The 26,820-nt window shown below is 52.6% G+C and overlaps 4 protein-coding genes and 1 pseudogene across 10 annotated transcripts in view; 2 read left to right on the plus strand and 3 right to left on the minus strand.

Moving 5' to 3' along the window:
• FOSL1 (FOS like 1, AP-1 transcription factor subunit) overlaps positions 1–16,908 on the minus strand; it is a 24,070-nt gene extending 7,162 nt beyond the window's left edge. The window contains exons 1-2 of the mRNA XM_011368979.2: positions 16,904–16,908; positions 7,231–7,238 (exon numbers count right to left, since the gene is read on the minus strand). The gene's annotated coding sequence lies outside the window, so the exon portion shown is untranslated. The remainder of the gene's footprint in view (positions 1–7,230; positions 7,239–16,903) is intronic.
• Positions 1–17,485, plus strand: part of DRAP1 (DR1 associated protein 1) — a 19,616-nt gene extending 2,131 nt beyond the window's left edge. The window contains exons 1-8 of one of the 5 annotated variants that reach the window (XM_023535828.1): positions 13,325–13,610; positions 13,822–13,894; positions 14,005–14,098; positions 14,407–14,526; positions 14,647–14,740; positions 14,955–15,043; positions 17,040–17,167; positions 17,295–17,485. In XM_023535828.1, coding sequence (XP_023391596.1) covers positions 13,569–13,610; positions 13,822–13,894; positions 14,005–14,098; positions 14,407–14,526; positions 14,647–14,740; positions 14,955–15,043; positions 17,040–17,167; positions 17,295–17,359 — 705 coding nt within the window. In that variant the 5' untranslated portion in view covers positions 13,325–13,568 and the 3' untranslated portion in view covers positions 17,360–17,485. Of the gene's footprint in view, positions 1–13,316; positions 13,611–13,821; positions 13,895–14,004; positions 14,099–14,406; positions 14,527–14,646; positions 14,741–14,954; positions 15,044–15,346; positions 15,575–17,039 lie in introns of those variants that run through there. The other 4 variants (XM_023535827.1, XM_011368871.2, XM_023535829.1 and 1 more) reach the window with 4 other exon arrangements.
• On the minus strand, positions 1,121–1,239 carry LOC111744989 (annotated as a pseudogene).
• On the minus strand, positions 10,927–13,941 carry CUNH11orf68 (chromosome unknown C11orf68 homolog). 3 transcript variants are annotated; one of them, XM_011368874.2, is made up of 2 exons: positions 13,803–13,941; positions 10,927–12,331 (listed from the first exon to the last, which is right to left on the minus strand). In XM_011368874.2, the coding sequence occupies exon 2, from the start codon at positions 12,328–12,330 to the stop codon at positions 11,575–11,577; it is 756 nt and encodes a 251-aa protein (XP_011367176.1). In that variant the 5' UTR covers position 12,331; positions 13,803–13,941; the 3' UTR covers positions 10,927–11,574. The 3 variants fall into 3 exon arrangements, with proteins under 3 accessions (XP_011367176.1, XP_011367174.1, XP_011367175.1); XM_011368872.2 differs by lacking the exon at positions 13,803–13,941 and adding an exon at positions 12,995–13,265; XM_011368873.2 differs by lacking the exon at positions 13,803–13,941 and adding an exon at positions 12,943–13,057.
• A 4,520-nt stretch (positions 17,486–22,005) lies between the features above and the next one.
• The window catches only part of TSGA10IP (testis specific 10 interacting protein), a 20,636-nt gene continuing 15,821 nt past the window's right edge, over positions 22,006–26,820 (plus strand). Inside the window, exon 1 of the mRNA XM_023535812.1 lies at positions 22,006–22,719. Coding sequence (XP_023391580.1) covers positions 22,666–22,719 — 54 coding nt within the window. The 5' untranslated portion in view covers positions 22,006–22,665. The remainder of the gene's footprint in view (positions 22,720–26,820) is intronic.

Genomic DNA, 26,820 nt, shown 5'->3' on the forward strand with positions numbered 1-26,820 from the left:
CAATGAGAGCATGCAGTGAAACATAGGCGTCCCCTGGCCTGAAAAAAAACGCCATTTTCTTTAAACATTCTCTGGGCTCTGCCCGAGCTGTGTAGTCATCAGGTTCTTTTTTTTTATGCCTACAGTATCCTGTCTACCTAGGTGGTCTCCCATCCAAGTACTAACCAAATTATGTCAAAGACCTGTGTGACTGTGAGGTCAAGATCAAGTGTCAATAGGGCCAACAACCCTGAGAGGTAGGCACCATCATCACCCCCATTTTACAGGTGAGGAGACTAAAGTTAAGAGATGTTGAAATTAAGTGCCTAAGATCACTAAGCGGATGGCTGGTAGGTTTCCAAATCAGGGCTGTGGGAGCTCCAAGCCCAGGCTCAGGCAAGGTTTTTCAAAGCCCTCACGGACACCTTTTCACACATGCAGAAAGTGCTGAGGGGACCACCCCAAGGCTTCTCTGCTTCCTCCCATTCTGCAGATGAGGAAACTGAGGCCCAGAGAGTGTAAGGAGCTGCCAGAGTCACACAGTTACAGAAAGATCTGGGCTCGCCTGCTTTCCACCAGCACCTCCATTTTATCAGCCCCAGCTGTCCTCAGGGAAGGGAGATTTCAGAAGGTGGAGTCCTGGTCTGTGTTTCTTTGAGACGGGGGCCAGGGGTCTGTGAATACACTCAGGACTTAGAGCCAGAAGGCCAGCTTGGCCCTGGGCTTCCAGTCCCAGAGCTACCATTATCTGTCGCTGTGACCCTAGGTGGTCACCTTTTCTCCGAGTCCTGATCCCTGTGGGAATAAGAGAACCTCCCGCTGACCTAATAGGGCTGCCGTGGGATCAGATGAGATCACAGATGTGAAAGTGCTTTGTAAGCTATAAATTGCTGTGTACGCAGAAGGTGGTTACTAGTTTGGTGCCTCTACTTTTGACCTCATTCTACTCAATGCTTATGTTTATCTAAAAAGAAAAGAAACCAACAGCTTTTTACGAGAATGAACAATATAGGTGTGTGTGTGTGTGTGTGTGTGTGTGTGTGTGTGTCTATTTGTGTGTAAGAGATTTTTTTGAGGCAGTATGACGCATGGAAAAGAACACACATGCTACAATCAGACAACTCTGGGTTCTTTTTTTTTATGCCTACAGCACCCTGTCTGCCTAGGTGGTCTCCCATCCAAGTACTAACCAAGCCCAACCCTGCTTAGCTTCCAAGATCAGACGGGATGGGGCGTGCTCAGGGTGGCATGGCCGTAGACAGCTCTGGGTTCTGAGTTTGAATTCTGCTGCTCACCAGCTGTATGACCTAGATGAGGCACACAATCTCTCAATGGCTCTGTTTGCTCATCTGTAAAATAGAGACAAAATGATAACTATATCTCAGGGTTGCTGGAGAATAGAAATAACATAATGTCACATGCTTAGCACAGCATATAGTAAGAACTTAACAACAGCAAAAATAAATACACATATTAATAAAAAGCCCCGGAGTTGGGAGCCCTTAGGACTTTGATCACACGCTTAGACACTCATGCAGCACACACACGTACACACACTCACTAACTAATATCTAGACTCCTTGGCTGAGTCTAAGCTGGACAGCTCAGGGTGACAGGGGCCAAGTGGTGGCACATGCAAGGCCTGAATCAGGTCAGCTTTGACTGCATTCATCTGCCTGCTCCAGAAACACCACCCTGCCCACTCCCCAAGCAGCGTGGGGCAGTGATCGAGCAGAGGCTCAGGTCTCGTGTGTGTGTGTGTGTGTGTGTGTGTGTGTGTGTGATTACATGACTCTGAAAGTCCCTTCCTGCTCTAACCGTCGGTGGAGCCACAAGGAGGTCCTTTCAGAGGCAGCGCATTCCAAGCTCCTCAGTCATTAACTCCTGCCTCGTGGCTACAGAAACGTTCCTGGCCCCTGACCTCACCAGTTCCCACCCAGGGAGGCCGGGTGAGAATCCCAGGGGGCCACAGCGATTGGGGGAGCCAGGGGGCCAGGAGATCTGAGAGACCCAGGCACTGTCTCTTGGCAGCCCTGTGAGCCTGGCTTATTTTCCCTCTCTGAGCCCATCTTGGGGCTGCAGTGAGGTGAAGGGAGGCTGTGGAGGAATGTGCTTTGCACCCAGGAGGTTCTGCCAGTGCCCTCAGGGCCTTGGGGGTGACTTTATGTTTTTCGGTTTCCATTCATTTTTTAAATTGAAGTTTATTTATTTTTAAAATTGAGGTGAAATTCCTATAACATACAATCAACTACTTTTAAATCGTACACTTCAGTGGACTTTCGTGTGCTTTCACAATGTTGTGTAATCACTACTCCTCTTTTGTTTCAAATTTTTTTAAATCATCCCAGAAAAACATCCCCTACCCATTAAGTAATCACCCCCAATTTCCCCCCCTCCTGCGGTCTCCTAGTAACCACTAATCTGCTCTCTGTCTCTATGGCTTTGCCTATTCTGGACATTTCATACAAATGGGATCCTACAATACATAACCTTTGCTTCTGGTTTCTTTCACTTAGCGTAGTGTGTTCCAGGCTCATCCGTGTTGTAGCACGTATCAGTACTTGTAACATTTTATGGCTGCATAATATTCTATCGTATGGATATACCACAGTTTGTTGATTTATTCATCAGCTGCTGAACAGCGAATTGTTTCTATTTTTTGGCTATTATGAATAATGCTCCATGGACATCTATGTACAAGTTTTTGTGTGGACATATGTTTCCATTTATCTTGGGTCTGGACCTAAGCGTAGAACTGCCAGGTCGTATGGAAACTGTTTAACCTTGTGAGGAACTGGCAGACTGTCTTCTAAACTGGCTGCGCCATTCTACATTCCCATCAGCAATTTATGAGGGTTTCAATTTCTCCACATCTTTGCCAACATGCATTTTACATTTTTTAAATGAAAGTGGTATCTCACTGTGTTTGATTTGCATTTCCTTAAAAACCAGTCATGTTCCTTAAAGATCAATGAACATCTTTTCATGTGCTTGTTGGCCATTTGTACATATATTTTGGACAATGTCTATTCTAGTCCTTCGCTCATTTTTAATTGAGTTGTTTGCTTTTGTTGTTGTTGTTGAATTTTATGAGTTCTTTATTCTGGCTACCAAACCCTTATCGGATATATGAACATTGACCCCTATGTTTTCTTCTAATAGTTTTATAATTTTGGTTCTTATATTTAGTCTGTTGACCAAATTGAAGTTTGACATACATACGTTAAAGTGCACTCACCCAACGTATTCAGCTCAATGACTTTTTACATGTACATAAACCCACGAAGCTACTGCCCTGATCAAGATATAGGACATTTCCAGCAGCTCAGAAGCTCCTTGTGCCCCCTTCCACTCCCGCCCCCCACCCATAGGTAATCACTATTCTGACTTTTACCATAGATCAGTTTTTCCTCTTCTCGAACTTCATAGAAACCATATGGAACCATACCGCGTGCACTATCTTGGGTCTGGCTTCGTCTGCTCAACCTGTGTGAGGGATTTGTCTACGTCATTGGAGAGGTAGTAGCTTGGTCTTCCCTATTGCTGAGTAGCATTCCATTGCACGAATAGTCCACAATCACTCTCTCCGTTCTCTTGATAATGATATTGGGGGCTCTGTGTGGGGCTCTTATGAATAAGGCTGCTGTGAGTGTTCTTTATAAGTGTCCTTGGGTGGCCAATTGCACTCACTTCCCTCGGATATGTGCCTGGGGTGGAACTGTGGAGTCTGAGGGTACACAGATGGCTTCGATTCTAACAGTTCTTCAAAGTGGTTGTACCGTTTCACATCCCACCAGCAGTAAGCGCTCCAAATGCCCCACATCTGGAGGTGACATTTCAAGTCACTTCAACAGACATTTTTTTTTCCCCTGAATCTTTTCTCTTCTAGATGCTCTCCACAGCCTCTGGCTGAGCTCTCTCCACTCCTTAGCCCACCCAGCAGCCTGGGAGATTAAAAAAAAAAAAAAAAAAATCTCGACAGTGTTCACAGGAATCTTTTAAAATTTTGACCATTTCCCCCTCAGGCTTGGACCCTTCCAAACTGTGGCATCTTTTGCATTGCTACACAGGAGGGCCCGGAGCCTGGGAAGGGGTGGGGAGCGGATGCTTGACATGTGTTGTTTTCCTTTAGGTTGCATGTCGATTGGGGGTGCTTCGAGGACCAAGAGGGTGACATTAGTGGCTCGCAGTCATTGAACTCCTATGAACACGGTTCAAAGTAATTTATTAATCCTCACCATAACCCTGTAGAGAAAGAAACAATATTATACCCGCCTTATAGGTTAGAGAATGGAAGCAGAGAAATAAGCAACTTGCTAAAAGCCACACAACGAGGTCATGGTGGAGCCAGGTTTTGAACCTAAGCCGTCAGTCTCCAGAGCCCAAGCTCCTCACCACCTTGTTAGTCTGTCTTTTGAAAGTGGCCAGAATCTTTCACATGGCATTCCAGGTCCTTCCAGACCAGGGCCACCTGCCTAGGCTCCTTCCTTATCAGCACCCAGTTACTCTCTCTCTCCAGGCTCACTGCTGGACTGAGCTTCTCACCTTCGTACAGGCTGTTCCCTCAGCCCAGGACGCGCTCCCTCATCCCCTCACCTGGCCAACTTCCTCTCGCCCTGCAGGTTTCTGTTTACCCACTACTTCCTTAGGAGGCCCTCCTGAGCCACGAGCCCCCCGACCTAGGTTACATCCTTCATGCAATACCGTCCCATAACGTTATGCAGAATAGCACTTATTTTTTTAACTGCTCAGAATAATTTTTAAAGGTTTCGCATTTTGGGGAGATCATATATATATATATATATATATATATATATATAGTGGAGAAGAAAAAAATATTTTAACCACGATTTTCATTTTTGACTTTATATTTTTAAATTAGTCATTGCATTTCTTTTTGGGACTAGGATCCGTTTATATGCTTCAAGGTCCAGAAGCTACACAGGGCTGTGTGGTGAAGAGCCTCCCTCCCTGTGGGAACCAGTGTCTTGCATATCTTTTTACCCAGAACGTAGCTGCCTCCTTTACATCTTGTTTTTTCTTTGTTTTTTTTTTTTTTTTCCTGTATCTTGGAAATCCATTGAGTGTATAAAGATCTACCTCATTAAAAAAAAAAAAATACTTTGTTGAAGTATATTTTACATTCAATAATATTCACACCTTTTTATTTTAATTCACACTTTTTAAATGTACCGGCCCTGTGTTTGAATACTGCATACACTGTGTAAGGGCATGCCAATCAAAATGCAGAGAATTCCCATCCCCCAGAAAGTTCTCTCAAGCCCCTTTGCAGCCTTCAGGAAGCAACCATTCTTCCCACTGGGGTGGGGCTGGAGGAGCAGCCTTCCTGACGAAGGGGTATTTGAGGTTGGGGAAACATTCTGGGGTTGGAGTCAGTGGGCACGAAGGCCTGGGTCCCTGTGGTCCAGGGAATATGGAGGGACATGTGTTGGGGCCCTGAGCTGGAAGGCTGCGTTGAGTGAGGCCTAAGCCGGGGTCCTTGAATGCCTAGCTGAGGAGCTCGACTTGGGCTGTGGGACAAGGGGACCCCTGAGAAGCGATTGAACAGGGAAGTGGCCTGTGCTCTGTTTAATGAGGCTGGAGTCTGGGGAGGAGGAGTGGAGTCCCTATGGGAAGGTCCTCCGACTTGGCCATCCAGGCCTGGGGGTCAGAGGTAGCCATCTGGTGGGGCCTGGGTTGAGGAAGCGCATGGCGAGAAGGGGGCTAGGCTGCTGTCTCTAGGGCCTGGTTATCACCCTTCCCCTTCCCCAGATACCAGCTCAATGCCCACGAGTGTCCCTCTGCTGTCCTTTGAGCCTCATGCCACCCTGTCGTGATGGCAGTCCTGTCCCCATGAGACATGGAGGATTCTGCGGCTCAGAGAGTGAAGGACCTGGACTACCAACACCCACCCCCCACTCCCTCCCAGAGCTTCTGCCCCTTCACCAGTCAGCTCGCCAGCCTGGGGCAGCTGGGAGCGCATCCCAGACATGGTCCCAGCCCTAGCCCATCTCCGAGTTGGTATGTGATCTCGGGTTGGTCCCTTTCCCTCTGGGAGCCTCAGTTTCCCCTGCTTGCAGATTAGTGGTTTATATACTGCGATCCCTAAAAGCAGAGGTTTCAATGGAGTTCCACTGGGGGAAGGCAGGTCGGGTTTCGGGCCCCTCAGCCTGCTCCAACCAGAGTGGCCCAGGGAGGCAGTAGGGGACAACGTGAAGCCTGGAGTCAGACGGTCTGGGTTTGAGTCCCAGCTCGAACACTTCCTAGCTGTGTGACCTGGCCATTCCTTTAACTTCTCTATGCCTCAGTTTCCTCATTTGTGGAAAGGATATGATAGTGACTGTGCCTGCTTTTCAGGATTGTTTTCAGAGGGAGAAAATGAAATAAGACACGGATGGCACTCCACATGGGACTACAGTAAGAAATTAATAAATGTTAGTACGAATTTTCTTGCTATTATATTCTGTGCCATGAAGACCCTTTACCCTGCACAGAGGGCATGAAGGATTCTGCCGTCAGTACCCAGGATGGCTCTGCCCACTCAGCCTGACCCTAAGGCTTCCTGGAGCCACTCCTGTTACCTGCAGACCCAGGCTCAGGGCAGTTGGGGCCTGTCACCCCGTTCTTGGACTCTTCCTAGCCTCCGAGACCTGAGGATTTTCCCCACCCCCGGACTCTAGGGTGCCAGCTCCCGTTCTGGGCCAGGAGAGGGATAAAACTCTCATCCCGGGATGAAAGGCTGGCGGGTCTGGGCTGGGCCAGTAAACTGCCCCACCCTCGCTGGGAGGACCTCTGGGCACCCGTGTAAACTGAGTCATGGGGGGCAAGAGACTGAGTCATGCAACCTGTGAGAGGGAGCCAGATGGGGCAGAGCTTGCCTGTGTGAGGCCCTCAGCTATGCCTCACGGAGACACCGTCTCATCTCCCCTCCAACGCCCTGCGCGCCCCTGGCCGTGGCAGAGGAAGCAGGGCTGGCCAGGCTCACTGAGGGGACAGGGGCCCGGAGGCTGGACTCTCGGAGTGCACCGTGTGCCTGGGATTGCGTGCCAGAGTGTGTGTGGTGTCGGGGACGGGGGCTGGCAGACAGGAAAGGGAGTCTCTGCCTTGGGAGGAAAGGATTGAGGTTTGGACGGGAGTCAAAGCCCTAGAGAGGGACATTTTGGCGGGAATGCGTCGCTGCCCTCTCCTGGCCTCTGCGTTTTCAACTGTTAGGTATTTTTTTTCCCTGTAAGAGCCAGCTCTCTCACCCTTCCTGTAGCCTGGGAGGAGCCACGGCCCAGAGGCGTGACATGTCTGTCTTCTAGGGTTCCCAGGCACCAGAGCTTCTCAGGGACCAGGGACAGAGGTCCCTGTCGCAGGGGCGTGCACAAGTGCTCTAGGGAGGCCCCGGAGTGTTTCTAGCCTTGACCATGGCCAAGTTACTTAACCTCTTTCTGCTGCAGTTTCCTTCTCAGTAATATGAGGGCCGTGAGGACCACGGTGAGGACGAACTGCTTAGAGTAGCACCAGGTGCAGAGGAGGTCTGTGTATGTGTTTGTTCTTATTATCCGAGTCTCAGTTTTCTCATCTAAGAAATGGGTGAAGGGAGGATGCCAGAGGTGCCCCTCATCCAGCCGCCACTCTGGTTCCAGTCTCTGATGTCATTCCCCAGGAAGCTGCCCTTATTCTCTGCCACCCTGCCAGACTCTGGGGGGTTTTCATGCCCTGCTGGGAGGCCAGTCATCGAGGAAAGATGGGATTGGTGGGTTTCTGGTCTAGGTACCCTCAGGTTACCCCTCAGTGTCCAGGAGATGCAGGTCAGAGAAGTGGGGAGTTTCCCTCCCAGGATGATTCAGCCGTGTGACTGATTGGAGGGGGTGGTTCATCCCTGCCAGGGCTCCTCCCAGCAGGCGGGAGCAGGGTACAGTTGCCCTGCTGGGAAAATCCCCAAAACCTCGCCAAAGCTCTGGCCGAAGATTTCTCCCAACTCAGCTGTTTCCTGTCCTCCCCAGGTTGGCGCCTAGCCCCAGCTGGAATTGGGAGTCAGGCAGAGACTCTCCCTATTTCCTGACCAGCCCCTCTACAGCCTCCTTCCTGGGGCTTGGGGGTTTGCATGTGTGTGGCTGTCTCCTTTCTCTGGCCTCGGTCATCCTCCCCATGGTTTCATACAAGGGAATAGAACACAGAACTTTGTCCAAATTTGCCCAGCCTAGTCCACCCTGGGCTGGGGCTACTTCTTTATTCCCAGGTGGGAAGGGGCCAGCCAAACACGGCAAAATGCTCTGCCAGCCTGAAGGGGTGGGACTTGGGGAGCCCTTGGCCTGGCAGGGGAGCAATCCCCACAGTAGGCCTGGGAGAGCCTTCCTGCGCAAGTAGGCTTAGTCAATGTACACACTGGGCCTCAGTTTCTCCACCAGAAAAATGGGAATGTTAATCTTGGCCCAGCCTCTCTCCCAGCTGGTTCTGTGCTTTACAAATCAGATCTTAAGTCTTTGCTGGGTCTTGTTTGTCTTTGCAGCCTCTTTCCCCAACAGCACTTTCATACAAGGGGGGCTCAACAATGCATCAGGTGCTCTGGAGTCGGATGACCTGGATTCAAATCTTGGCTCTGCTACTTATGGCTTTGTAACCTTGGACAAATTACTGAACCTCTCTGGGCCACCATTTTTTTCCCCCCGCAAAATGGCAATAATAATAGAGCCAGGTGAGGCTTAGCAGAGATAATGTAGGTGGACACTCAGCACAGTGCCTGGCTCATGTTATGAATAGAATGAGGAAACAGGCCCAGAGCGAGAGTAACTTTCATTCAATCACTCATTTATTCAGAAATGTTGGTTTGGCACTTGTGCTAGGCCAAAGTCCTATGCTGGACGCTGAGGGATAAAGCACAGTCACTGTCCTTCAGGGGCCCTGGACACATAGGTGAGAGTCACAGGTAGGTGAATGTTGTGGGAGCCCTGGGTGCAGATGGATGGGGGCGGGGAGCGGAGAAACCGCCAAGAAAATGGGTGGTAGGTCTGGGTTTGAGATGTGGAGTCAGCCAGGAAAGCAGACAAAGATCAGGTACACCGAGCAGAGGACGGCATAAGCAAAGGCACAAAAGTGAGAAACGCCAGGACGTGTGTAAGAAAATCACAGGCAGCTGTTGATTCTGGAACAAGAAGGGTGAAGCAGGGTGTGGAGGAGAGATGGGGCCGGAGGAACTGGCAAGGGCTGGATTCGAGCCACTCACTCATTCATTCATTTAATAATTTGTGGAGAGGTTGCTGTAGCCAAGCTCTGTGCTAGGTTCTGGGGATAAGCCTGAAATTTAGCCATTGTTCCCGCCTTTGCTGAGTCCACAGTCTGGGCATGCAGCTTAGGGGCCATTGGGAGGGAGACAGACATCAATCAAGTGATCACATAAGTGACCTCCCGACCCTTGCTGCATGACAGGTGTTCAAGCAGAAGGAGCAGCCTGAGGATCAGGGCTGCGTGCTAGGGGTGAAGGAAGTGCCAGTTGGCTCCAGTGGGGTGAACACGGGCGGAAAAGGGCGCCTGAGGGAAGCTGGGGCAGTTGGTGGGAGGGCTAGGTCACGGCCAGCTCAGGAGAGTGGACTCTGTATTGCAGGCTGTGGGGAGCCACAGGATGGCTTTGAGTAGGAGAGGGACACATGCGGCTCTGCAGGAGAGCTGGCCGTGGGGGGAAGAGGGAGAAGTGGGAGGGGAACGGGGCAGAGGAGGCAAGTTGCAGTGGTTTGAGAGAGTGAGGAACAGACTAAAGCAGGGCCGTGAGGATGGAGAAGGGATGACTGTGTGGAATGCTCAGTTACGAGCAGAACCAGGTGGTGTCAACACCCGTCGGGCATCTGTGTGGGACCCGAGGGCCTGGCCAGGATCGCCCCAAGCCTTGGGACACTTTGGACAAGTGCAAAGCACTGACGGTCTGGGAGGCAGGACACCAGGCTCCAACTTGGACACTACTCAGCTCTGGGGACTTCCCAGGGCTGGGCTGAGGGGGGACTCAGCCCTGGGGAAGCTTGGGGTGGGGAGGAAGCTGGGGAGGGGGCTAAGCGAGCATCTCATGACTCACCCACTTCCAGCCAGTCAGCCCAGTGGCATCTCCGCTCCCCTGCTCTAAATTCCAATTTGGTGAGGCTGCTGGAGGCTGAGTCAGCTCCGGCATGGCACGAGAGCAGTGTCCCAAGGGGCTTCCTGCCAGACACCCTGGCCCGAAACCCAGGCACGGAGTTGTGAGGGTGAAGAGCTAGGCTCCAAGGCTACAGCAGCCTCAGTCAAGTGGGGTGGCCCAGTGAGATCACGTGAGTGAATGTGCCTGGTGAGCTGTGAGGCACTCACTGTCGGTGAAACCAGGGACCGCGCTCTGCCTGAAGCAGGGACCAGCTCACTGCGTGACCCTGAGATAACTCCCCGCCCTTCTTGGCCTCAATTTCCTTGAGCACAGAATGGGGCCAACATCTCCCTCTAAACAGGCTGTGAGAATTAAATAATGCTTATGGAAGTGCTTTGCAAACTGTCCAGTGGCCTGTGATGGTCAGAGTGGTGGAGAGGTGAGTACAAGCAGGACGGCTTCCGGGGCAATGTACGGCTGTGCAAGTTGTTCACTGCACAAGGACGTCCAGCCTACGTTGCTGAAACTCAGCTCACCCTGTCTGCTTACCAGGTCATGTGCTCTGACCTAGAACTGCCAGGACCAAGAGGGTACCTTTCTCTATTAGGCACAAACACACCCTGTGGGCTAGTCGTGGCCAAGCCCCTGGATTTAAGGGAAATCACTGCGAAACTGATCGATTCTCGGGATAAAGGGGAAGCGTGGCTGCTTTGCAGAGGCTCTGAGAGAGGTTCCCAGCCTAGGCAGTGAGGCGTGTCTTATTCCTGGGGCGGTTAGGAGGGCCCAGTCAGGGCTGAGGGGCAGTCTCTCGCAGCCCCGCCTCTCTCCAGCAACCAAAGCATTTAACCAACAAAGTATTTTAAAAAACACTCAAGACACAGACCCAAGCTGGGTTTTATTGAAATGCCAGGAGCAGGCACATGACAAGGTAGTGAAAGAAAGGAGGAAGGTGGTGCAGGCTGTGAGGTGGCAAGGAGGGGCAGACCCTCTGTCCATGGACCTGACGTCCCCTCTCTGCCAGGGGCTGAGTGGGCACAATCACCACCATCCCCAACAAAACGGCATGCTCAGGCCTGCAGGGCCTCTGTCCCCCGGACCGTGAAGGCTCCAAGGAGAGGGGATACAGCACTAAGTTTTCTCTCTTGTGAGGAAGAGAAGGGGAGGATGCAGGAGAGGGAGGTACGGCTAGGGACGAGGGTGGCCAAGGAAGGCTCTCCCCTTAGGTGTCTGCACCCAGCCTGTGGTTCTGGATAGCGGAGGGCAACGGCACTGAAGAGAGAGGCTGGGCATCCGGCCCCCAGGGAGCCAGAGCCTCCAGCTGGTGGGGACTTGAGTCAGCCCTGAACAGAGGGCGGAAGGTCAAGGGGATCAAAGATGCAGGCAGTTCCCAAGTGACCGAGTCCTCGGAGCTGAGGGACTTGGCCTCCTTGGGATAAATAGGAGGAGGATGGGAGGATCCATCCCTAGCAGGGAGCACAGAGGATGGCCTCCCCAACTTGGCCCCACTAGGTCAGTTCCACATTGTTGGCGCGGTCCAGCACACGGGAGCCACGAGCAGTGCCCCCCAGCTGGAAACGGCTCTCATAGAGAGTGGGGCAGAGGTGCCAGCGGTTGGCCCGGTAGATGCCCAGGTAGGTGTAGACATCAGGCTTGTAGGTAAGCAGGCACTTAATGCCTGCTGCACGGATGGCTGCATCTGCCTCCAGCACACCCAAGCGGTCCGTGAAGTCATCCGTGTAAACACAGATGACCTGGCGCCCACCCTCCTTGGCCCGTGGGCTCACCTTGGCCACCTGAAGCTGGCCCTCGACCACGGCCCGAGCAATGCCAGCCCAGGCGTGGTCCAGCTTGAAGCCAGGTGCCAGATGCATCAGCCACTTTCCCGAGAGCACGTGGTGGGTGATGGCCAGCTGGCGCAGGGTACCTGGCGTGATGGGCCGCCCGCTGGTCTGCAGAGCCTCCCAGGCGGCCTGTAGGCCCTGCACATCTCCCGAGTTGGGGACGTAGCCCTGCCCATATGCTGCAATCCAGCCCACGGGCTCAGAGTTGGGCGAGTTAGGGTCCCCATAGCGCGTAACTTGGGATGGTGGATACTTGGCCAACCAGGCATCCAGCTCAGAGGCAGGCGTGGTGCGGGCGTCGAACACCAACCAGGGGTCCATGTCAGCTGCCATGGCCTCCGCAGCCAGGTGCTCAGCAGTGAAGCCATCCTCACGGCCGCCTGGAGAGTCCTCCTCTTCCAGCTCTTCACCTTGGTCCATCCTGTTGCGAGGGAACCAAATTAGGGTTTTTGACAGATCTGCAGCTTGCTGGGGCCTAGGGAGTGCCAGGCACAGTCCTTGGGCAAGTCCCCATGCCTTATCTGCCTCATCTTTACAAAGGATAACTGCTCCTAGCTCATAGTGCTATTGACAATTAAAGCCTGAGGGAGAATAAGCACTACATGAGGGTTGTTGCTAATGTTATTTCTACCCTCTCTGATTTAGACAGAAAAGTGAGGCTCGGAGAGGAGTTTACTCAAGGTCACATCTGTAGTGAGAGACAGGGCCGAAATGTAAATTCAAGTGCAGAAGCATTGGCCCAGCTACACCTCCTGGTCCCCGCCAGTGACTGGCAGGTATTCTGAACGCTGGCATTTAATGCAGGGATGCGAAAGAGCCCCAGTTCGCACAGCACCCAGTCAGGCCCTGCAGAGCCAGGCCTTTCGGGCGGGCATTATTCGGCCCATTTAAATATAAGGACGCTGAAGCCCACATAGGTCAGTGACGGGTCTGAGGCTAAGAGGGCAGTGTCCGGACTCGAACCCCTGCTTGTTAAAACCTGCAGAAGGGCCAGCCTCCGGCCCCGCCGTGCTCGCCGCCATTAGCACCCACCTCCACGGTGGCCCTCGCCCGGCCCTGCCCCTTCTCGCCGCCCTGCCGTCACCTTCGGCCTTCGCTGCGCTCGGTACCGGGCCAGCCCCGGGCCCGGCTCCGCTCCTGCCGGGAATCCGTGCCGCCGCCGCGCCCCGCCCCCGCCACGGCTGCCGCCGCCGCCGCCATCTTAGCGTCCCGCCGCCTCAACAACAACTTTATAGACAAGCGCAGCACGGGGCGGGGCCACCGAGCCGGAGCGACCGTGCCGTGGGGCGGGGCCGGCGAGGGAAGGGGCGGGGCCTGAGGGCGGTGATGACCCCAGAGGCGAGGCCATCAGGGAACCGGGAGGGGCGCGCCTGCGGGGGGCGGGGCTAACGTTCGCTCTTCTGGCCTGGGGGCGGGCAGGAGTGGCGGTCCTGTCCCGGGCCGACGCGCACCGCCCGGCAGGATCCGAGCGGAGGGCATTCGGGCCCTGCGAGCGGCGTCCGTACAGGCGGCGCTAGGACCCCGTGGGGAGCGGCGTGGGTCAGAGCGGGCGGCACCAGGACCCGGGGGAACCTCGACGGGCGGGCGGCGAGCAGGCCCCGGGGCCGGGAGGCTGCGGGCGGCGGTGCTGGGCCCGGAGCGGCGAGAGAGTCCCGGAGATGCCGAGCAAGAAGAAGAAGTACAACGCGCGGTTTCCGCCGGTGAGCACGTGGCTGGGGAGGAGCGGGTGCAGCTCCCGGGAGGCTCGGGCCCAGGCCCCGCTGGTGGGGCGGGCGCATCGCGGTGTTCGGGGACCCGGACGCCCCGCCCCCTTCCGTGCCCTCCCCGCGTCGGTGCCCCCCGCCCCCTTTCTCCCGGGATACCCCTGTGGGACAGAGGCGACGGGGTCCGACCTCTCCGCTTCCTCCCAAGGCGCGTATCAAGAAGATCATGCAGACGGACGAAGAGATTGGGAAGGTGGCGGCGGCTGTGCCTGTCATCATCTGTATCCTGTCCAGAGCCGGCCGGGTTGAGGGACGTGGGGGAGGGAGGCAGCCCGGGGTCCTCTTGTGTGGGCTGGGGCCCCACTCCCGCGTTCTCCTTGACGCCCCTGAGCCCGGGCGCTCGAGCTCTTCCTGGAGTCGCTGTTGAAGAAGGCCTGCCAGGTGACCCAGTCGCGAAACGCCAAGACTATGACCACGTCCCACCTGTGAGTGGCGGCGGAGCTGGAAGGGCCCGGTGGGGCCCTGCCCCAGGAGTTCACACACTTAAGAGAAGCTGTGTCCTGACGGGGAGGTGGGAGGCTGCTGGGAGACCAGCAAGACTTTAGAGACTGGCGGCTTTGAACTTGGAGAGGAGGGGCTGGGTGTTCCAGCAAAGGGATGAGGTCAGGTGGTGGAGGCGGGTGGAGGTTTTCCAGGCTTTATTCTCTTGACATCCAGAGCTTCTTGCTGTTCCGTGCTGAGAGCCCAGACACCTGGGCCCTGCCAGATGCCATCTGCTCCTCACCTCTTTCAGGAAGCAGTGCATTGAGCTGGAGCAGCAGTTTGACTTCTTAAAGGACTTGGTGGCATCCGTGCCTGACATGCAGGGGGATGGGGAAGACAACCACATGGATGGGGACAAGGGCGCGCGCAGGTAGGGAGCCAGGGCCAAGTGTCCAGACATGGAAGGTCAAGGCCATTGAGGTTAGAGGTGGCTGGGGGGTGGGGAAGAAGCGGGGAGACCTCTGGGCAGATGGATCGTACCTTCCCAAAGGGGCCGGAAGCCAGGCAACAGTGGCCGGAAGAATGGTGGAATGGGAAGCAAAGGCAAAGACAAGAAGCTGTCGGGGACAGACTCTGAACAGGAGGTGAGTGAAGCCCTCAGCCCTCTGTCCTGCCCCTCTGAGCTGGCTGGAGGCCTGGTCCCATCTTCACCTTGTGACCTTGTTGTTCCTCAGTTTCTTTGTTTGTAAATTGGAGCTATGGAGGGCAACCTCCTGTCGCTGCCACATCAGGGGTCTAGGCTCTTCAGTGATGGGCCCATGCCTTTCTTGTCACCTCTGACCCCTGCCTTGCTCCCAGGATGAGTCTGAGGACACTGACACTGATGGAGAAGAAGAGACACCGCAGGCGCTACCCCAGGCTAGCCACCCCCCTGCCCACTTTCAGAGGTAAGCAGCTCAGTGGCCCCAAGGCTGACTTGTTCCTCCTGGCCTCCCTGCTTCTGTTGGTTGTGGGAGGAACTGAGCAGTGTTTAAAGGCAGGAGCCTGTGCCTGGGGTAGGGCAGTGGATGGGGCCTGGGCAGGGGCTGTGTGACCTGCCCTGGGCCCTTCCCTTCTCTGGGCTTGGCTCCCCTTTGGTACAGAGGGCGGCGGACTGTATGCTGCCCTGTGGAGGGCGGGATGAGGCTCAGTGGGCAGGACTGGGTCCTGGAGAGTGGCCTGATCTTCCTCTCCTGCTTTCTGTCCTGCAGCCCCCCAACACCTTTCATGCCCTTCACCTCAACTCTGCCTCTGCCCCCAGCATCCCCGGGCCCCTCAGCACCTGATGCAGAGGATGAAGAGGATTATGACTCCTAGCGCCCTCTGCCCCCCAGGCCACATCCCCTTTTAGTTGGTTTTAGTTGTTCTGGGGGGAGAAGAGGAGGTAGAACTGTTCTTAAATTTATTAAAAAATAATAATAAAAGGGAACTTCAGTGTCTGTCCCAGCCTCTCTCCAGGGCTTTGTGGCCACCTTTCCATTCATCCACCTGATTTCCCCACACTGGACTGGAGCCAGGAGCCGTGGTGGGCCGGGCAGCGGCCAAGTACAGGGAGGGGCTGGAGGCCTCAGATCTGCCAGGGCAGGAGCCAGGGTGCTGATAGAAACGCGGGTAGAGCGGGGTAGGGCCTGAGCCGGCAGCTGCTGGTTGTGCCAGTGACAGCCTGTCTCATTGTGCTGTGTGACCCTGGGCAGATTCCTACCGCTCTCTGAGCAGCTGCTTCTTGTATCTCTTATGGAGATCGTTCTGCCCACTCTGGGCTGCTGCAAAGGGACAGACAGGATGAGCTCTGTGCCTGGTGCCGTGATGGTGGGGGAGGGGCAGTGGGAGCAGAGGTAGGGGAGATTGTGGAAGGCCTGGAAGGCCGGCTTGTGAGTTGGGCAGGGACCCAGTCAGTCAGTCCACATCCATTTCTGAGCAGATGCTGGTGCTTTCGGAGAGCAGTGGCTTGGCGAGGTTGGGCAGGAGGCGTGGGGAGCAGTGGGCAGACTCGAGGTCCGTGGTGGCAGTGACTCAAGAGCACTGCTGGCTGCCTGGACATGGCACTGAGAGGGAATGAACCTTCAAAGGCGTTCAGGTTTCTTTCTGCAGCAACTTGGGCAGGGGTCTTCTCCAGCTGGGCGACCCCGGGAAGAGCAGGATTAGGCCTGAGGATCACAAGTTTGGCTATGATGAATTTGGGGTGCCTGTGAGGCCACCAAGGAGAGATATGGAGTGGGCACGTGGGCATAGGTGCCCGGAGACAGATGTGTAAACCTTGAGAGGAGGTGACCTCGTCCTAGGGAGAAAGGGACAGCTCTTCATAGGAGACTGAAGAGCAGCCAGACCCAGGAGCCCCCCGGAGTGCCCACCCAGGGGTGTTTGGGAGGAGGGAGTGGCCAGCTATGAAATGCTAGGACACCCTGTAGGCTTTAGGGAAGCCTTCGCCAGAACTGCCTCAGTGGCTTGGGGGTTGTTGACAAGGTGAGGAGAGCTGCAGGTGAGAAACTGAGGTGAGCTGAAGCAGCACCACTCAGCGGTAGGAGGAAAAGGAGAAAGCAGTGGCTCAGAGTGAGTGAGGAAGAAGCTGTTGTTTTTTTTTTTTTAAGATGCAGAAATGCAGGCTTGTAATGAGGGAGGGGCTGAAAGGACAGGAAGAGGGACAATCAATGGAGTGAGGTCAGGGGGTGCCCAAGGCGACCCCAACTTGATGAGGGAGAGTGAGTAGGTTTAGGTGAGGGGATTGTGGTGTTCAGTTTTTATTTGAGGCGTCTTGACTTCTGCGAAACAGGAGGCTGCGGGCAGGTGTGGGTGGCCCAGGGCAGCTGGAGACTGGAGCACGTGGGTCCTGTCTGCCTCTCATCTGCTCCCACTCTGGGTCTGGTGCCTCTCTTTCTTTTGGGGAACCATCTACTCATCCTGCAGTGTGTACAGCAGACCCCACTCCCTGGGGTTGAGGGATGGGAACCTCGAACCAGCTTGGCCAATCACAGCCCACACACACTCTGACCGCAGTGAGTGGTGCAGGCCGGACGTGACCACTGGAACTTCAGGTGGGACCACTGAGAAAGGGTTTTGTCATGATCACTGGCTTCCCTGTGGCTTAGAGGGCAGCAGGGAACCCTCTCAGAAGTCTGGGTGAGGGCAATGGCAGCCATACTAGGGTAGCAATGCTGACAGAATGTAGGCCAGGAGCTGCTGTGCTACTGAGGGGCGATCCCGACGGAACAAGGCCAGCACAGTAGAACCAGGAGGCTCAGAGGCCCGGATGTCTGATGGCACCTGAACACCTGGGCCCAGTATTGCCCGAAGCCTGCCTGCCTCGAGTCTCTTAGTCACGTGAGCCAATAAACGTTTTATTCTCCCTCGGAGTCAGCTGGGTTTCTGTCACTTGGAATTGAAAGTGCTCTGGCTGCCAGGGACCATGAATGGGAGGCGGCTCCCGTGGGCCCAGGAGCGGGAGTGGTTTTCTCTAGTGGCATGTTGGGTTCGGTCCCAGGGAAGTTGGGCACCTGGGCCCACTGAGCTGAGAGCACGCCAGGCGGCTGTGAGGAATGGCGGCGGGAGAGGAAGAGACCTGGGAGCCTTTTGCTGGGCTTCAAAAAGGTGAGATTCTGAACTGAGAGGGTTTAGAATGGCTAGGCTGGGTGACGACTGTGAAGGCGAGGGACCATTTTCATCCAGGCAAAAGCTCCACGAGGCATAGGTGGGGGTGGAGACAGCCAGGAGCCCCTGGCCTGAGCCTCTGCTTCTCAGCCCGTTGGTTCGGTCTTGGGAGAGTTCTCAGGAGTAGAACCTCTGGAGCCAGGCCATGGGTTCAAATCCCATTTTTCTCCACCATTAACCTTAAACGAGTTCTGTAGCTTCTCTGTGTCTCAGTTTTCTCATCTGTAAAATGAGGCTAGTGGTTACTTATGTTGGTTATAGATACTATAGTGTACATACTAGTTATGCTGATTAGTTAGAGCCAAGAGCTAATGTAACAAACTCAAAGTACATAGGCTCAAATGCAATGAAGTTTATTTCATGTTCACATAGGATTCATAATGGGATTTTCTGATCAGTGGGTGGCGCTTCTCTGAGGGACTTCAGGGCCCAGGCTCTTTCCATCTGTGGCCCCGCCACTATCCCCTCCCATGACTGTCAAGGTCACTGGGGAAGGGCAAAGCTCAGAGCCCATGGAGGTTTTTCTGGGCCAGGACTGGAAGTGGCCTCATTCTCTCTGTCCATTTCCCATTGGAACTGTCACAAAGTCCTACCCAAGGGAGGCTAGGAGAGGTGGCCTAGCCATCCTGGGCGACTGACCAGCCAGTTTCTGCTGTAGGACCTCAGGACCTTCCCAAGGGCCTGGCTCAACCTCTGCCAAGTGTCAATCGTGCAGCCTCCTGAGCCAGAGGGCAGGGGCCCTGAGGGGGACAGGGCTCTTGGCTGGGCCTGGCCTCTGGCTGCCTCCTGGGAGTGAGGAAATATGGCTCTTCCCTGTGGGTATCACCGGGCACCCAGCGGGCAGCTTGCAAATACCCCATCTGCGGAGCTCTACCTAGGAACCAGGTGAATTTCTTTCTTCATTCTTTATCCATTGGGGAGCCTTGAGTCTCAGGCCAAGTCCTATCTGAATGCCTCAGTCAGCCTCGGCTGTGCCCTGGGGTGTAAGTATGACCAGTGTGTGAAGTGGGGAGCAGCCTCTAAGGCCAGTGTGGGAGTCAGGGACCCTGACCTTCTGGTGAAGGGTCTGGGCCCACACGTTCCTGCCAAGTGGCGAGCCTCCGTGCACAGCCCACCTAAGGGTTCATCCAGCAAATGTTTATTGAGCACCCGCTGTCTTCACTCAGCAGGGAAATGAGATGCCATAGTCACCTGCCACAAGCCTGAAACTTAAGTCTGGCATCACCAAATGCTGGAGAGGAGGCGGCGACTCCAGACCCACACTGCTGGTGGCAATGTCAGCTGGTGCAGCCACCTTAGGGAAAGGTTTGGTAGTTTCTCATGGAGCCTATTGACATACACTTCCCTGTGACACGACAGCCCCCCTGCTAGGCACACGTCCACCACAAGAATGTTCATAGCCCCAAGCTGGACACACCCCAAATGCCCCTCAAGAAGAGCGTGAATAAATCAGTGGTAGAATGTTGTATCATTACGGCAATAAAGAGAACAAATGTGTGACACACGACATCGTGGGTGAATCTCGTAGACGCTGTGTTGAGCAAAAGAAGCCAAACAGTACACACGGTGACATCATACATTTGCATGAAGTTCAGGGACAGGTGAAACCAACCGATGGTAATGGAAGTCAGTAGAACGGTTACTTCAGGGGATGGGGGTTGACTGGGAAGGCGGCACGATGGAAGCTTCTGGAACTGTTCTGTAGCTTGAACTGCCGGGTGGTGGTTGGATATAAAAATACATTAAGCTGCACACTTAAGATGCGTGCACTTTTATGATATCCTCATAAAATTATTTATCTGTCTATTGAGACCCTGTTAGGCTCCAGACACTATTCTAGGTAGTGGCGATTATGTGAACAAAATGTTCTTGGGGTTTATTTCTGTTGGGGAGAGCCAGACAATAAAGAACACACAAAGTATGTCAGATGGGGCAAAAAAAGGCATAGTAAGGGAGGAGTGGGGAGTCCCAGGAAGGACAGGTGGCCCCAGTCATCCTATACGGGGTTCAGGGAAGACCGATACTCTGAGGTTTGAGTGGAAAACCCCATTAAGCGGGGAGTGGGCGGGCCGCACAGCTCTCTGGGGAGAGGGCTCCAGGCAGAGGGGCCGCGAGGGCAAAGGCAGGAGGGTTGAAATGTGATTCTGCTGGGTTTCCCTCCATTCTCCTGGCTCCCACTTCCTCAGCAGCCCCCCCTGTCCTCGGCCGGCCTTGGCCGAGTGTCCTGTGGCACTGGCAGCCCCTCAGCGCCCCAGAAGCTTCGTGGAGGGGAAGAAAGTAGTAGTGTGGGCACCGGAGGAGCCCTCCCCCACACCTGCCCCAGGTGCTGGTGGAGGAGACAACGGGAGGGGTAGTTTGGGGGTGGAGTGACCTGACCTGCCATCCACTGGCCCCGAGGTGTGAGATCTGCCCCCGCTGTGTGCCGTGTGACCTCACCTCTCCGCCTCTCCAGGCTTCACCTTCCACATCCATCAGGTGGGGCTATTGACACCGCCCCTCGTGGCCAACCGGAGTGCAGGGGTGTTGCCACAGCTGTCACCCTGCACTTGCTCTTGCTGAGTCCATATTAGTTCCCCGGCACTCTAAGCGCTCCTCTGGAGGAGGGGTCCTCATCGCCCCCATTTTACGGATGAGGAGACTGAGCCTGTGGAAGTGACATGAGTGGCCTGAGTTTGCTCATTGACACAGAGGCGGGCAGGGGCTGTACACAGGCCTGTGTCGGGGTCTACATTGTGTGTGGGGGTGGAGCTAAGGACTTCCCCCTACCTGAGGTCCCGCATCCCTTCCCAGGTATGATAGGCTTGGCTCCAGGACATGGATGGGACCAAGTTCCCACTCTTCTAGGCTATGAGCACTGTGGCAAGGAATGGCACCTGTGACCAAGGTGCCAGGGCCTGGTCCCTTCTCTCCTACGGTGGAGGTTTTGGTGAGAGTGGCAAGTTGGCTCTGGACTCTCAGGGGGCTCCTCGTAGCTGGGGAATGGGGCAGGGGCTGTGTGACACTGACCTTCCACTATCAGAGTGAGCTATGTTTAGTGTGAAATCATGTCCTTCTTATTTTATGTGTACACATCTTCAAATGTCATTTTTAAAAATGAGATAAGGGCTAAGATTTCTGCTCCCACCCCAGTAATCAGAGAGCTGCGAAGGAAAACAAAATTCCACATGACACCCATCAGGTGGAGATGGAATAGGAAGTCAGATAAAATGGGATCACTGGTGGGGAGGCGGGTAAATGGAAGTCTGGTGTTTTTTGAGGGAATGTGAACCAGCAGGAATGTTCCAAAGGACAGTTTGGCAGCTAAGTGCCCCCTGGCGGTTCCACTCCTGGGTAAAACCTCTCACAGATAGAAAGATCTTTCCTAGGTGTGGTTTGAGGTGGGTAGAGTTGGAGGCTGGAGGTGTTTGTCACTGGGGAACGCATGGCAGAATGCAGTGTGGACAAAGCTTAGATGCATAGTGTCAAGTGAAACACAGAAAAAGACAGAACGAGATCTACAGCCCGCAGTGCTCATGGAAACTAAAAACAGATGAACACAATAATCTGTATATTCCTGCCATTTACTCTGAGACCTCGAGCAGGTGCCTTACCCTCTCTGTGCTTCAGTTTTTCATCTGTAAAGTGGGGACAATAATAGCACCTTCTTCAGGAGCAGGTGATGATTAAATGAGCTATGACACATAAAGTGCTCAGCACAGTGCCTGGTTCATAGTAAGCAGCCAGTAAATGGTGCCTCCCGTTACATATGTGGAAAGCAGGTTGAAAGGGCAGGTGTGAAACACACGAGTGGGAGCCTAGGTGAAGTGGGAGGAGTTTGGGGGGTGGGCTGCAGGGGAAAGTCCATGTCAAAGGGAGACTTTGGAGTACCCCAAACCAAGGAGCCTGACAGACTGCTCAAGACCACGCACCCCACGTTTAAAGAAAAAAACAAAAATATTGCCGATCGTCTTTCAGAGCGGGCTAAACAGATTTATCCTCCTAGATGGTGTCCTGTAGGACAGGTGCATAGTGGCACTGGAGAGCGCATGGGGTCACATGTGTTTTCTTCCGTCACGCAACAAATATTTCCTACTCTGTGCCAGGCGCTGTTCTGGGCTCCAAGGAGAAGCACAGGAAAGAGAAGGTCAACCTGCTGGGGTAGCGTTTCCGTTCCAGTTGGGGAGGGTCACGGGTAATGTCAGGGGGCGGGAAGGGCTATGAGGGAAAGGCCGGCAGGGAGGGGGCCAGTGCGCGGAAGCAATGGGGGGCGGAGGGGGAGCGCAGGGGCTCTGGCCACTTCAGTCCCTTTCCTGTACCCCGGTGCGTGGGAGGCGGTGCTGCTTTTCTTTCCAGCCACAGGTTCTCTCCCCCGCTCTGCCCTGGTGCCAGGCTGATTTCACTTTCCTCTTCCTTTAAATTCTGAGTTTTGTTTCTGCCTTGGGGGGTTCCCTGCTCCCCCCACCTTTGTCTGGAGTCACCTCTGCTGTTCCAGGGGAGGCCATTGGTTTCAGGGTAGGAGGATTGAAGATTGGGTAAGGGCCTCCGCCCTCCGTTCCTCCTCAGAAGGCCCCACTTCCTCGCTCATCTGGCTCCATCTCCCTCAGGATCCACCTCGCGGCCACGCTCAAGGGAGCAGAGCGCCTGGTTAGAGCGTGGGCTCTGGGGTGACACTCCTTGACCTTTACTTCTAGCCAACTCGTACCAGCCTGGGACTGATCAAATAAGCCGGCTTCTCTGTGCCTCAGTTTCCTTATGATAAACGGGCGTGATTAATAGGGTTGTTGTGAGGATGACCTGATATTTACAGAGATCTGTTGACCGACAATTTTGTGCCAGACTCTTCCAGGCACCGGCACGCGGCTGTGAACCATCCTAGTCCCTGGCCCCATGCACCTGACATTTGGTGATGGCAGGGGTTCTCACCCTGACCATTCGTTGGAATTACTGGGGAGCTTTGAAGGTGAGTGATGCCCGGGGCCCATCTCCAGAGATTCCGATCTAACTGGCTGGGAGGCCCAGGCATCGGTTCGTTTTAAAGGCCTCTCAGGCGGTTCTAACTGTGCAGCCGGAGTCGAGAACCACCAGGCTAATAAAATCCATAGGACAACTCGGAGCGGTGCCTTGCTCCTAAGCCTTCAGTAAATGATGCTGTTTTATCTCCTCTCTTTCATCATCTCTTGCCTGAATTATCCCAACGGACTCCTCCCTGGCCTCCCTGCCTCCAGGGTCCCCACTGCAGAGTCTTTCTCTACTATGGGGCCGGATCTATCTTTTAAAGCTCAAGTTGAAACCTGTGACTGCCCCTGTCTCCATGAGTTTGAATTCCATTGCCCTCAGGACGATCTTTCACATCGTTGTGCAACCATCACCACCATCCATCTCCAGAACATTTTCATCATCCCAAACTGAAACAGTCCCCATTAAACACTAACTCCCATTCCCCTCTTCCCCACAGCCCGAATGTTGCATTGTTGTTCTATTTTCCGTCTCCGTGTCTTTGAGTATGCTAGGTATCTCACACACGTGGGATCATACACCATTTTTCCTATGTCTAGCCTATTTCGCTTAGCATACCTTCAAGTTTCATCCACGTTGTAGCATGTATCAGAATATTCTTTCTTTCTAAGGCCGAATAATATTCCATAAATGCGTATGCCACATTTTGTTTATCCATTTATCTGTCGATGGACATTTGGGTTGTTTCCAGCTTTTTTTTTTTTTTTTTTTTTGTTTGTTTTGAATAATTTATGAATAATGCTGCTGAGAACATGGGGGTAAAATATCTATTCCAGTCCCTGCTTTTAATTCTTTTGGGTGTATATGCAGAATTGCTGGATCATATTTAAGTTTTTGAGGAATCATCACACTGTCTTCTGTAGCAGCTGCACCTTTTTACATTCCTACTTGTGATACAGAGGGTGCTAATTTCTCCAAATCCTCAACAACATGTTATTTTTGTTTTCCCTGATAGCTAATGATGCCAAGCATCTTTCTATGTGCTTATCAGATATTTGTGCATGTTCTTTGGGAAAATGTTAATTCAAATTCTTTGCCCATTTTGTAATTGGGTGATTTGCCTTTTTATTGTTGAATTGTAAGAGTTATTTATATATTTTGGATACAAGTCCTTCATTAGATATATGACTTGCAAATATTTTCTCGCATCTCATGGGTTGTCTGTCTTTTCACTTTCTTGATGATGTCCTTTGAAATGCAAAAGTTTTTAATTTGGGTAAAATCTAATTTATCTATTTCTTTTTTCTTTTGTCATTTGTGCTTTTGGTGTCATACCTAATAAACCATTGCCAAATCTAAAGTCATTCCTATGTTTTTTTTCCTAAGAGTTTTAGCTCTTATCTTTATATCTATGGTTCATTCTGATTTAATTTTTGTATACGGTGTGAGGTAAGGGTCCAACTTCATTCTTTTGCATGTGGATGTCCAGTTGTCCCGGTAACCTTTGATGAAAGACCATTCTTTTCCCATTGAATAATCTTGGCACCCCTGTCTAAAATCGATTGATCATAAATCTAAGAGCTCTTATTTCTGGACTCTCAATTAGTCTATATGTTTATCCTAATGCTAATATCACACTGTTTTGATTATAGTAGCCTTGTACTAAGTTTTGTAATTGGGAAATGTGAATCTTCTAAATTTGTTCTTTTTCAACATTGACTATTCTGGGTCTCTTCATTTTCCATATTCATTTTAGAGTCAGCTTATAAATTCCTACGAGAGGCAGCAGAGATTTTGATAGAGGTTGAGTTGAATCTATTTGGAGAGTATTGTCACCTTCTGGGTTTGTTTTTGCTAACAGATATTTTTTCCTGGTTATTAATCAGATTTTCCTCCTTCTTTGTATATATATTAATTTTATATCAGATGTCAAACATTGTGATTTTTACATTATTGAACTGGATTTTATTGAATTCTTTTAAAGAGTGTTGGACTTTTCCTGGCAGTTTAGTTGTTACGTGTGGATTAGTTTGATCATTTCAAGATTTGTTTCAAGCCTTTTACAATGGGTCTGGAGTCGCCTTTATTAAGGGCTGAGTCAGGCCCACTTCCAAGGCATGGCCCTACGGGGCTTTCTACTGAATTCAGTGAGATTTCTCTACTCTGACTGGAGAGAATCCAGTGAGATTTCTCTAATCTGACTGGAGAGAATCTCCTTACAATGATTTCTAGTCACACGTGAGCTCTGGGAATGATTTGTCTTACAGCTCTGCAGTAATCGGTCTTCTCTTGAAAGGTGCTCTTGTCCAGCCTTGTGGGGTTTCACCCTCCCAAAGCTCAGGGGGACCCCTCTGCAGAGTGTGGAGCTCTTTCTCTGTGTAGGTTCCTCCTCTTAGATATTCTACCCCACAAATTCTAGCTGCCCTTGGTGTCTCTCTCCAAACTCTGATCTCAGTCTCCTTAACTCAGTGAAATTGACGGAGACTATTGGGTTCCCCTCCCTACACTGAAGTAGGGCAATTACCCCTAGGCAGATGGCAGGTGGAGATGACCTGGACATGGTGGGACTCACCTCGGGGATTACAGTCCTGTGCTACCAGTTTCCTAACATCTGAAAGTCGTTGTTTCTTATACTTTATCCAGTTTCTTAGTTGTCTGTGGCAAAAGGATCATTTCAGTCTACCTTACTTCCCCATGGCTGGAAAGAGAAATCTCTCTATCTCCTTGGAACTCACCGAGTCCTTTGCCTGCACCCTTTCCAAGGTTCTTCCCGTGCTCTGATTTGGCTTATAATTGCGAGTGCATATTTTACCTCCCCCGTTGGACTGTGACCATCTCAAGGATGGGGGGGGGCTTATCTTATGCATGTCTGCATCTTCAGGGTGTCTCATAGGGCCTGGCACATGGTAGGATGTGGCAGGCATGTTTTGTGCTTTGGTCTTTCCTGTCCCGCTTCCTTCCGGCCACCTCAAATCACATCCTCATCTTTAGAGAACTCCCCTTCCTGGATGTGAGGGAAGAGTCCTCTCTCCACTCTGGTGGCAAAGGTCCAAGAACAGCAACCTGATGCTGCCTGCAGCCAACATTCCCATCAGACAGAATGGACTGGACAGAGAGAGAGATAGAGATGAAATGAGGACGAGTAAGACACACACACACACACACACACACACACAGGCAAAAGGACTCAAGTCCCTCCATCCAGGCAAAATTGAGGTCAGAAACATCCCAATCGTTTATTTTATCTTTATTCTTCGCTTACTTTAGTTCTGTCAATTGCAAACTGAAGGGACCTGCATTTTCATATATTTACTGAATGAGTGGAATTAATTTGTATAGCTGCCTCATTCTCAATGCAGCTAAGGTTGCTTCCAACAAGAACAAGGAAGATAAAATAGAAATGGAGACTCAAGAGTATGAAAATATAATTAAAAAGAGAAAATGAAAATCAGGAGCAAGAATATAAATATATAAGTCTGCAGCCCATAAAGGCCCTTTAAGGTGCTCTGTTAATTGAATATCAAATTTGGCTCTGAGCTTCCTGGTAGTCAAAGCAAAAAGGGAGACATGGTAACTTACCTTTCCTCAGGGAAAAAAACAGAGCCTATGTGTTCCCCAAGGGAAAGAAATTTTTTCCTAGACTATAGCTAAGTTTTTCTAAAACTTTTCATTTTTTGCTCCACAAGACAAGTTCTAGATGGGACTCTGGGAGAAGCTACTGAGCGATGTGACAGAGGCCAATCCGAGCCACATTCCAACAACCAGTCCGTACTGAGCCTCCTATGTTTGGTCCTTGGAATACGGTCCTAGGCAACGGCGAGGTTGCCAAGTTGAGTTGTTAACTGTCGGCCTTGCCTTGACCTCTCAGTAGGTCTTGTCACAGTTGGTCACGCTTCCGTCTTTGAAACACTTTCTTCACTTGGCTGGCAGTCCTCACTCTCTTGGCACACGTCTTCCCCACTGGCCTCTCTCATCTGGTCTCCACGCCTGTGTCTCCCCGACCTTTCCTGTCCTCTAAATGGCGGCAGGCCCAGGCTCAGCCTCCAGACCTCTCCTCTTTTTCTCTCTCTCTGCCTCGCCCAGCCTGAGTCCTACAGACCCTCTC

Source organism: Pteropus vampyrus, unplaced genomic scaffold (genome assembly GCF_000151845.1).
Source record: "Pteropus vampyrus isolate Shadow unplaced genomic scaffold, Pvam_2.0 Scaffold144, whole genome shotgun sequence".
NCBI classification, from domain to species: domain Eukaryota; kingdom Metazoa; phylum Chordata; class Mammalia; order Chiroptera; family Pteropodidae; genus Pteropus; species Pteropus vampyrus.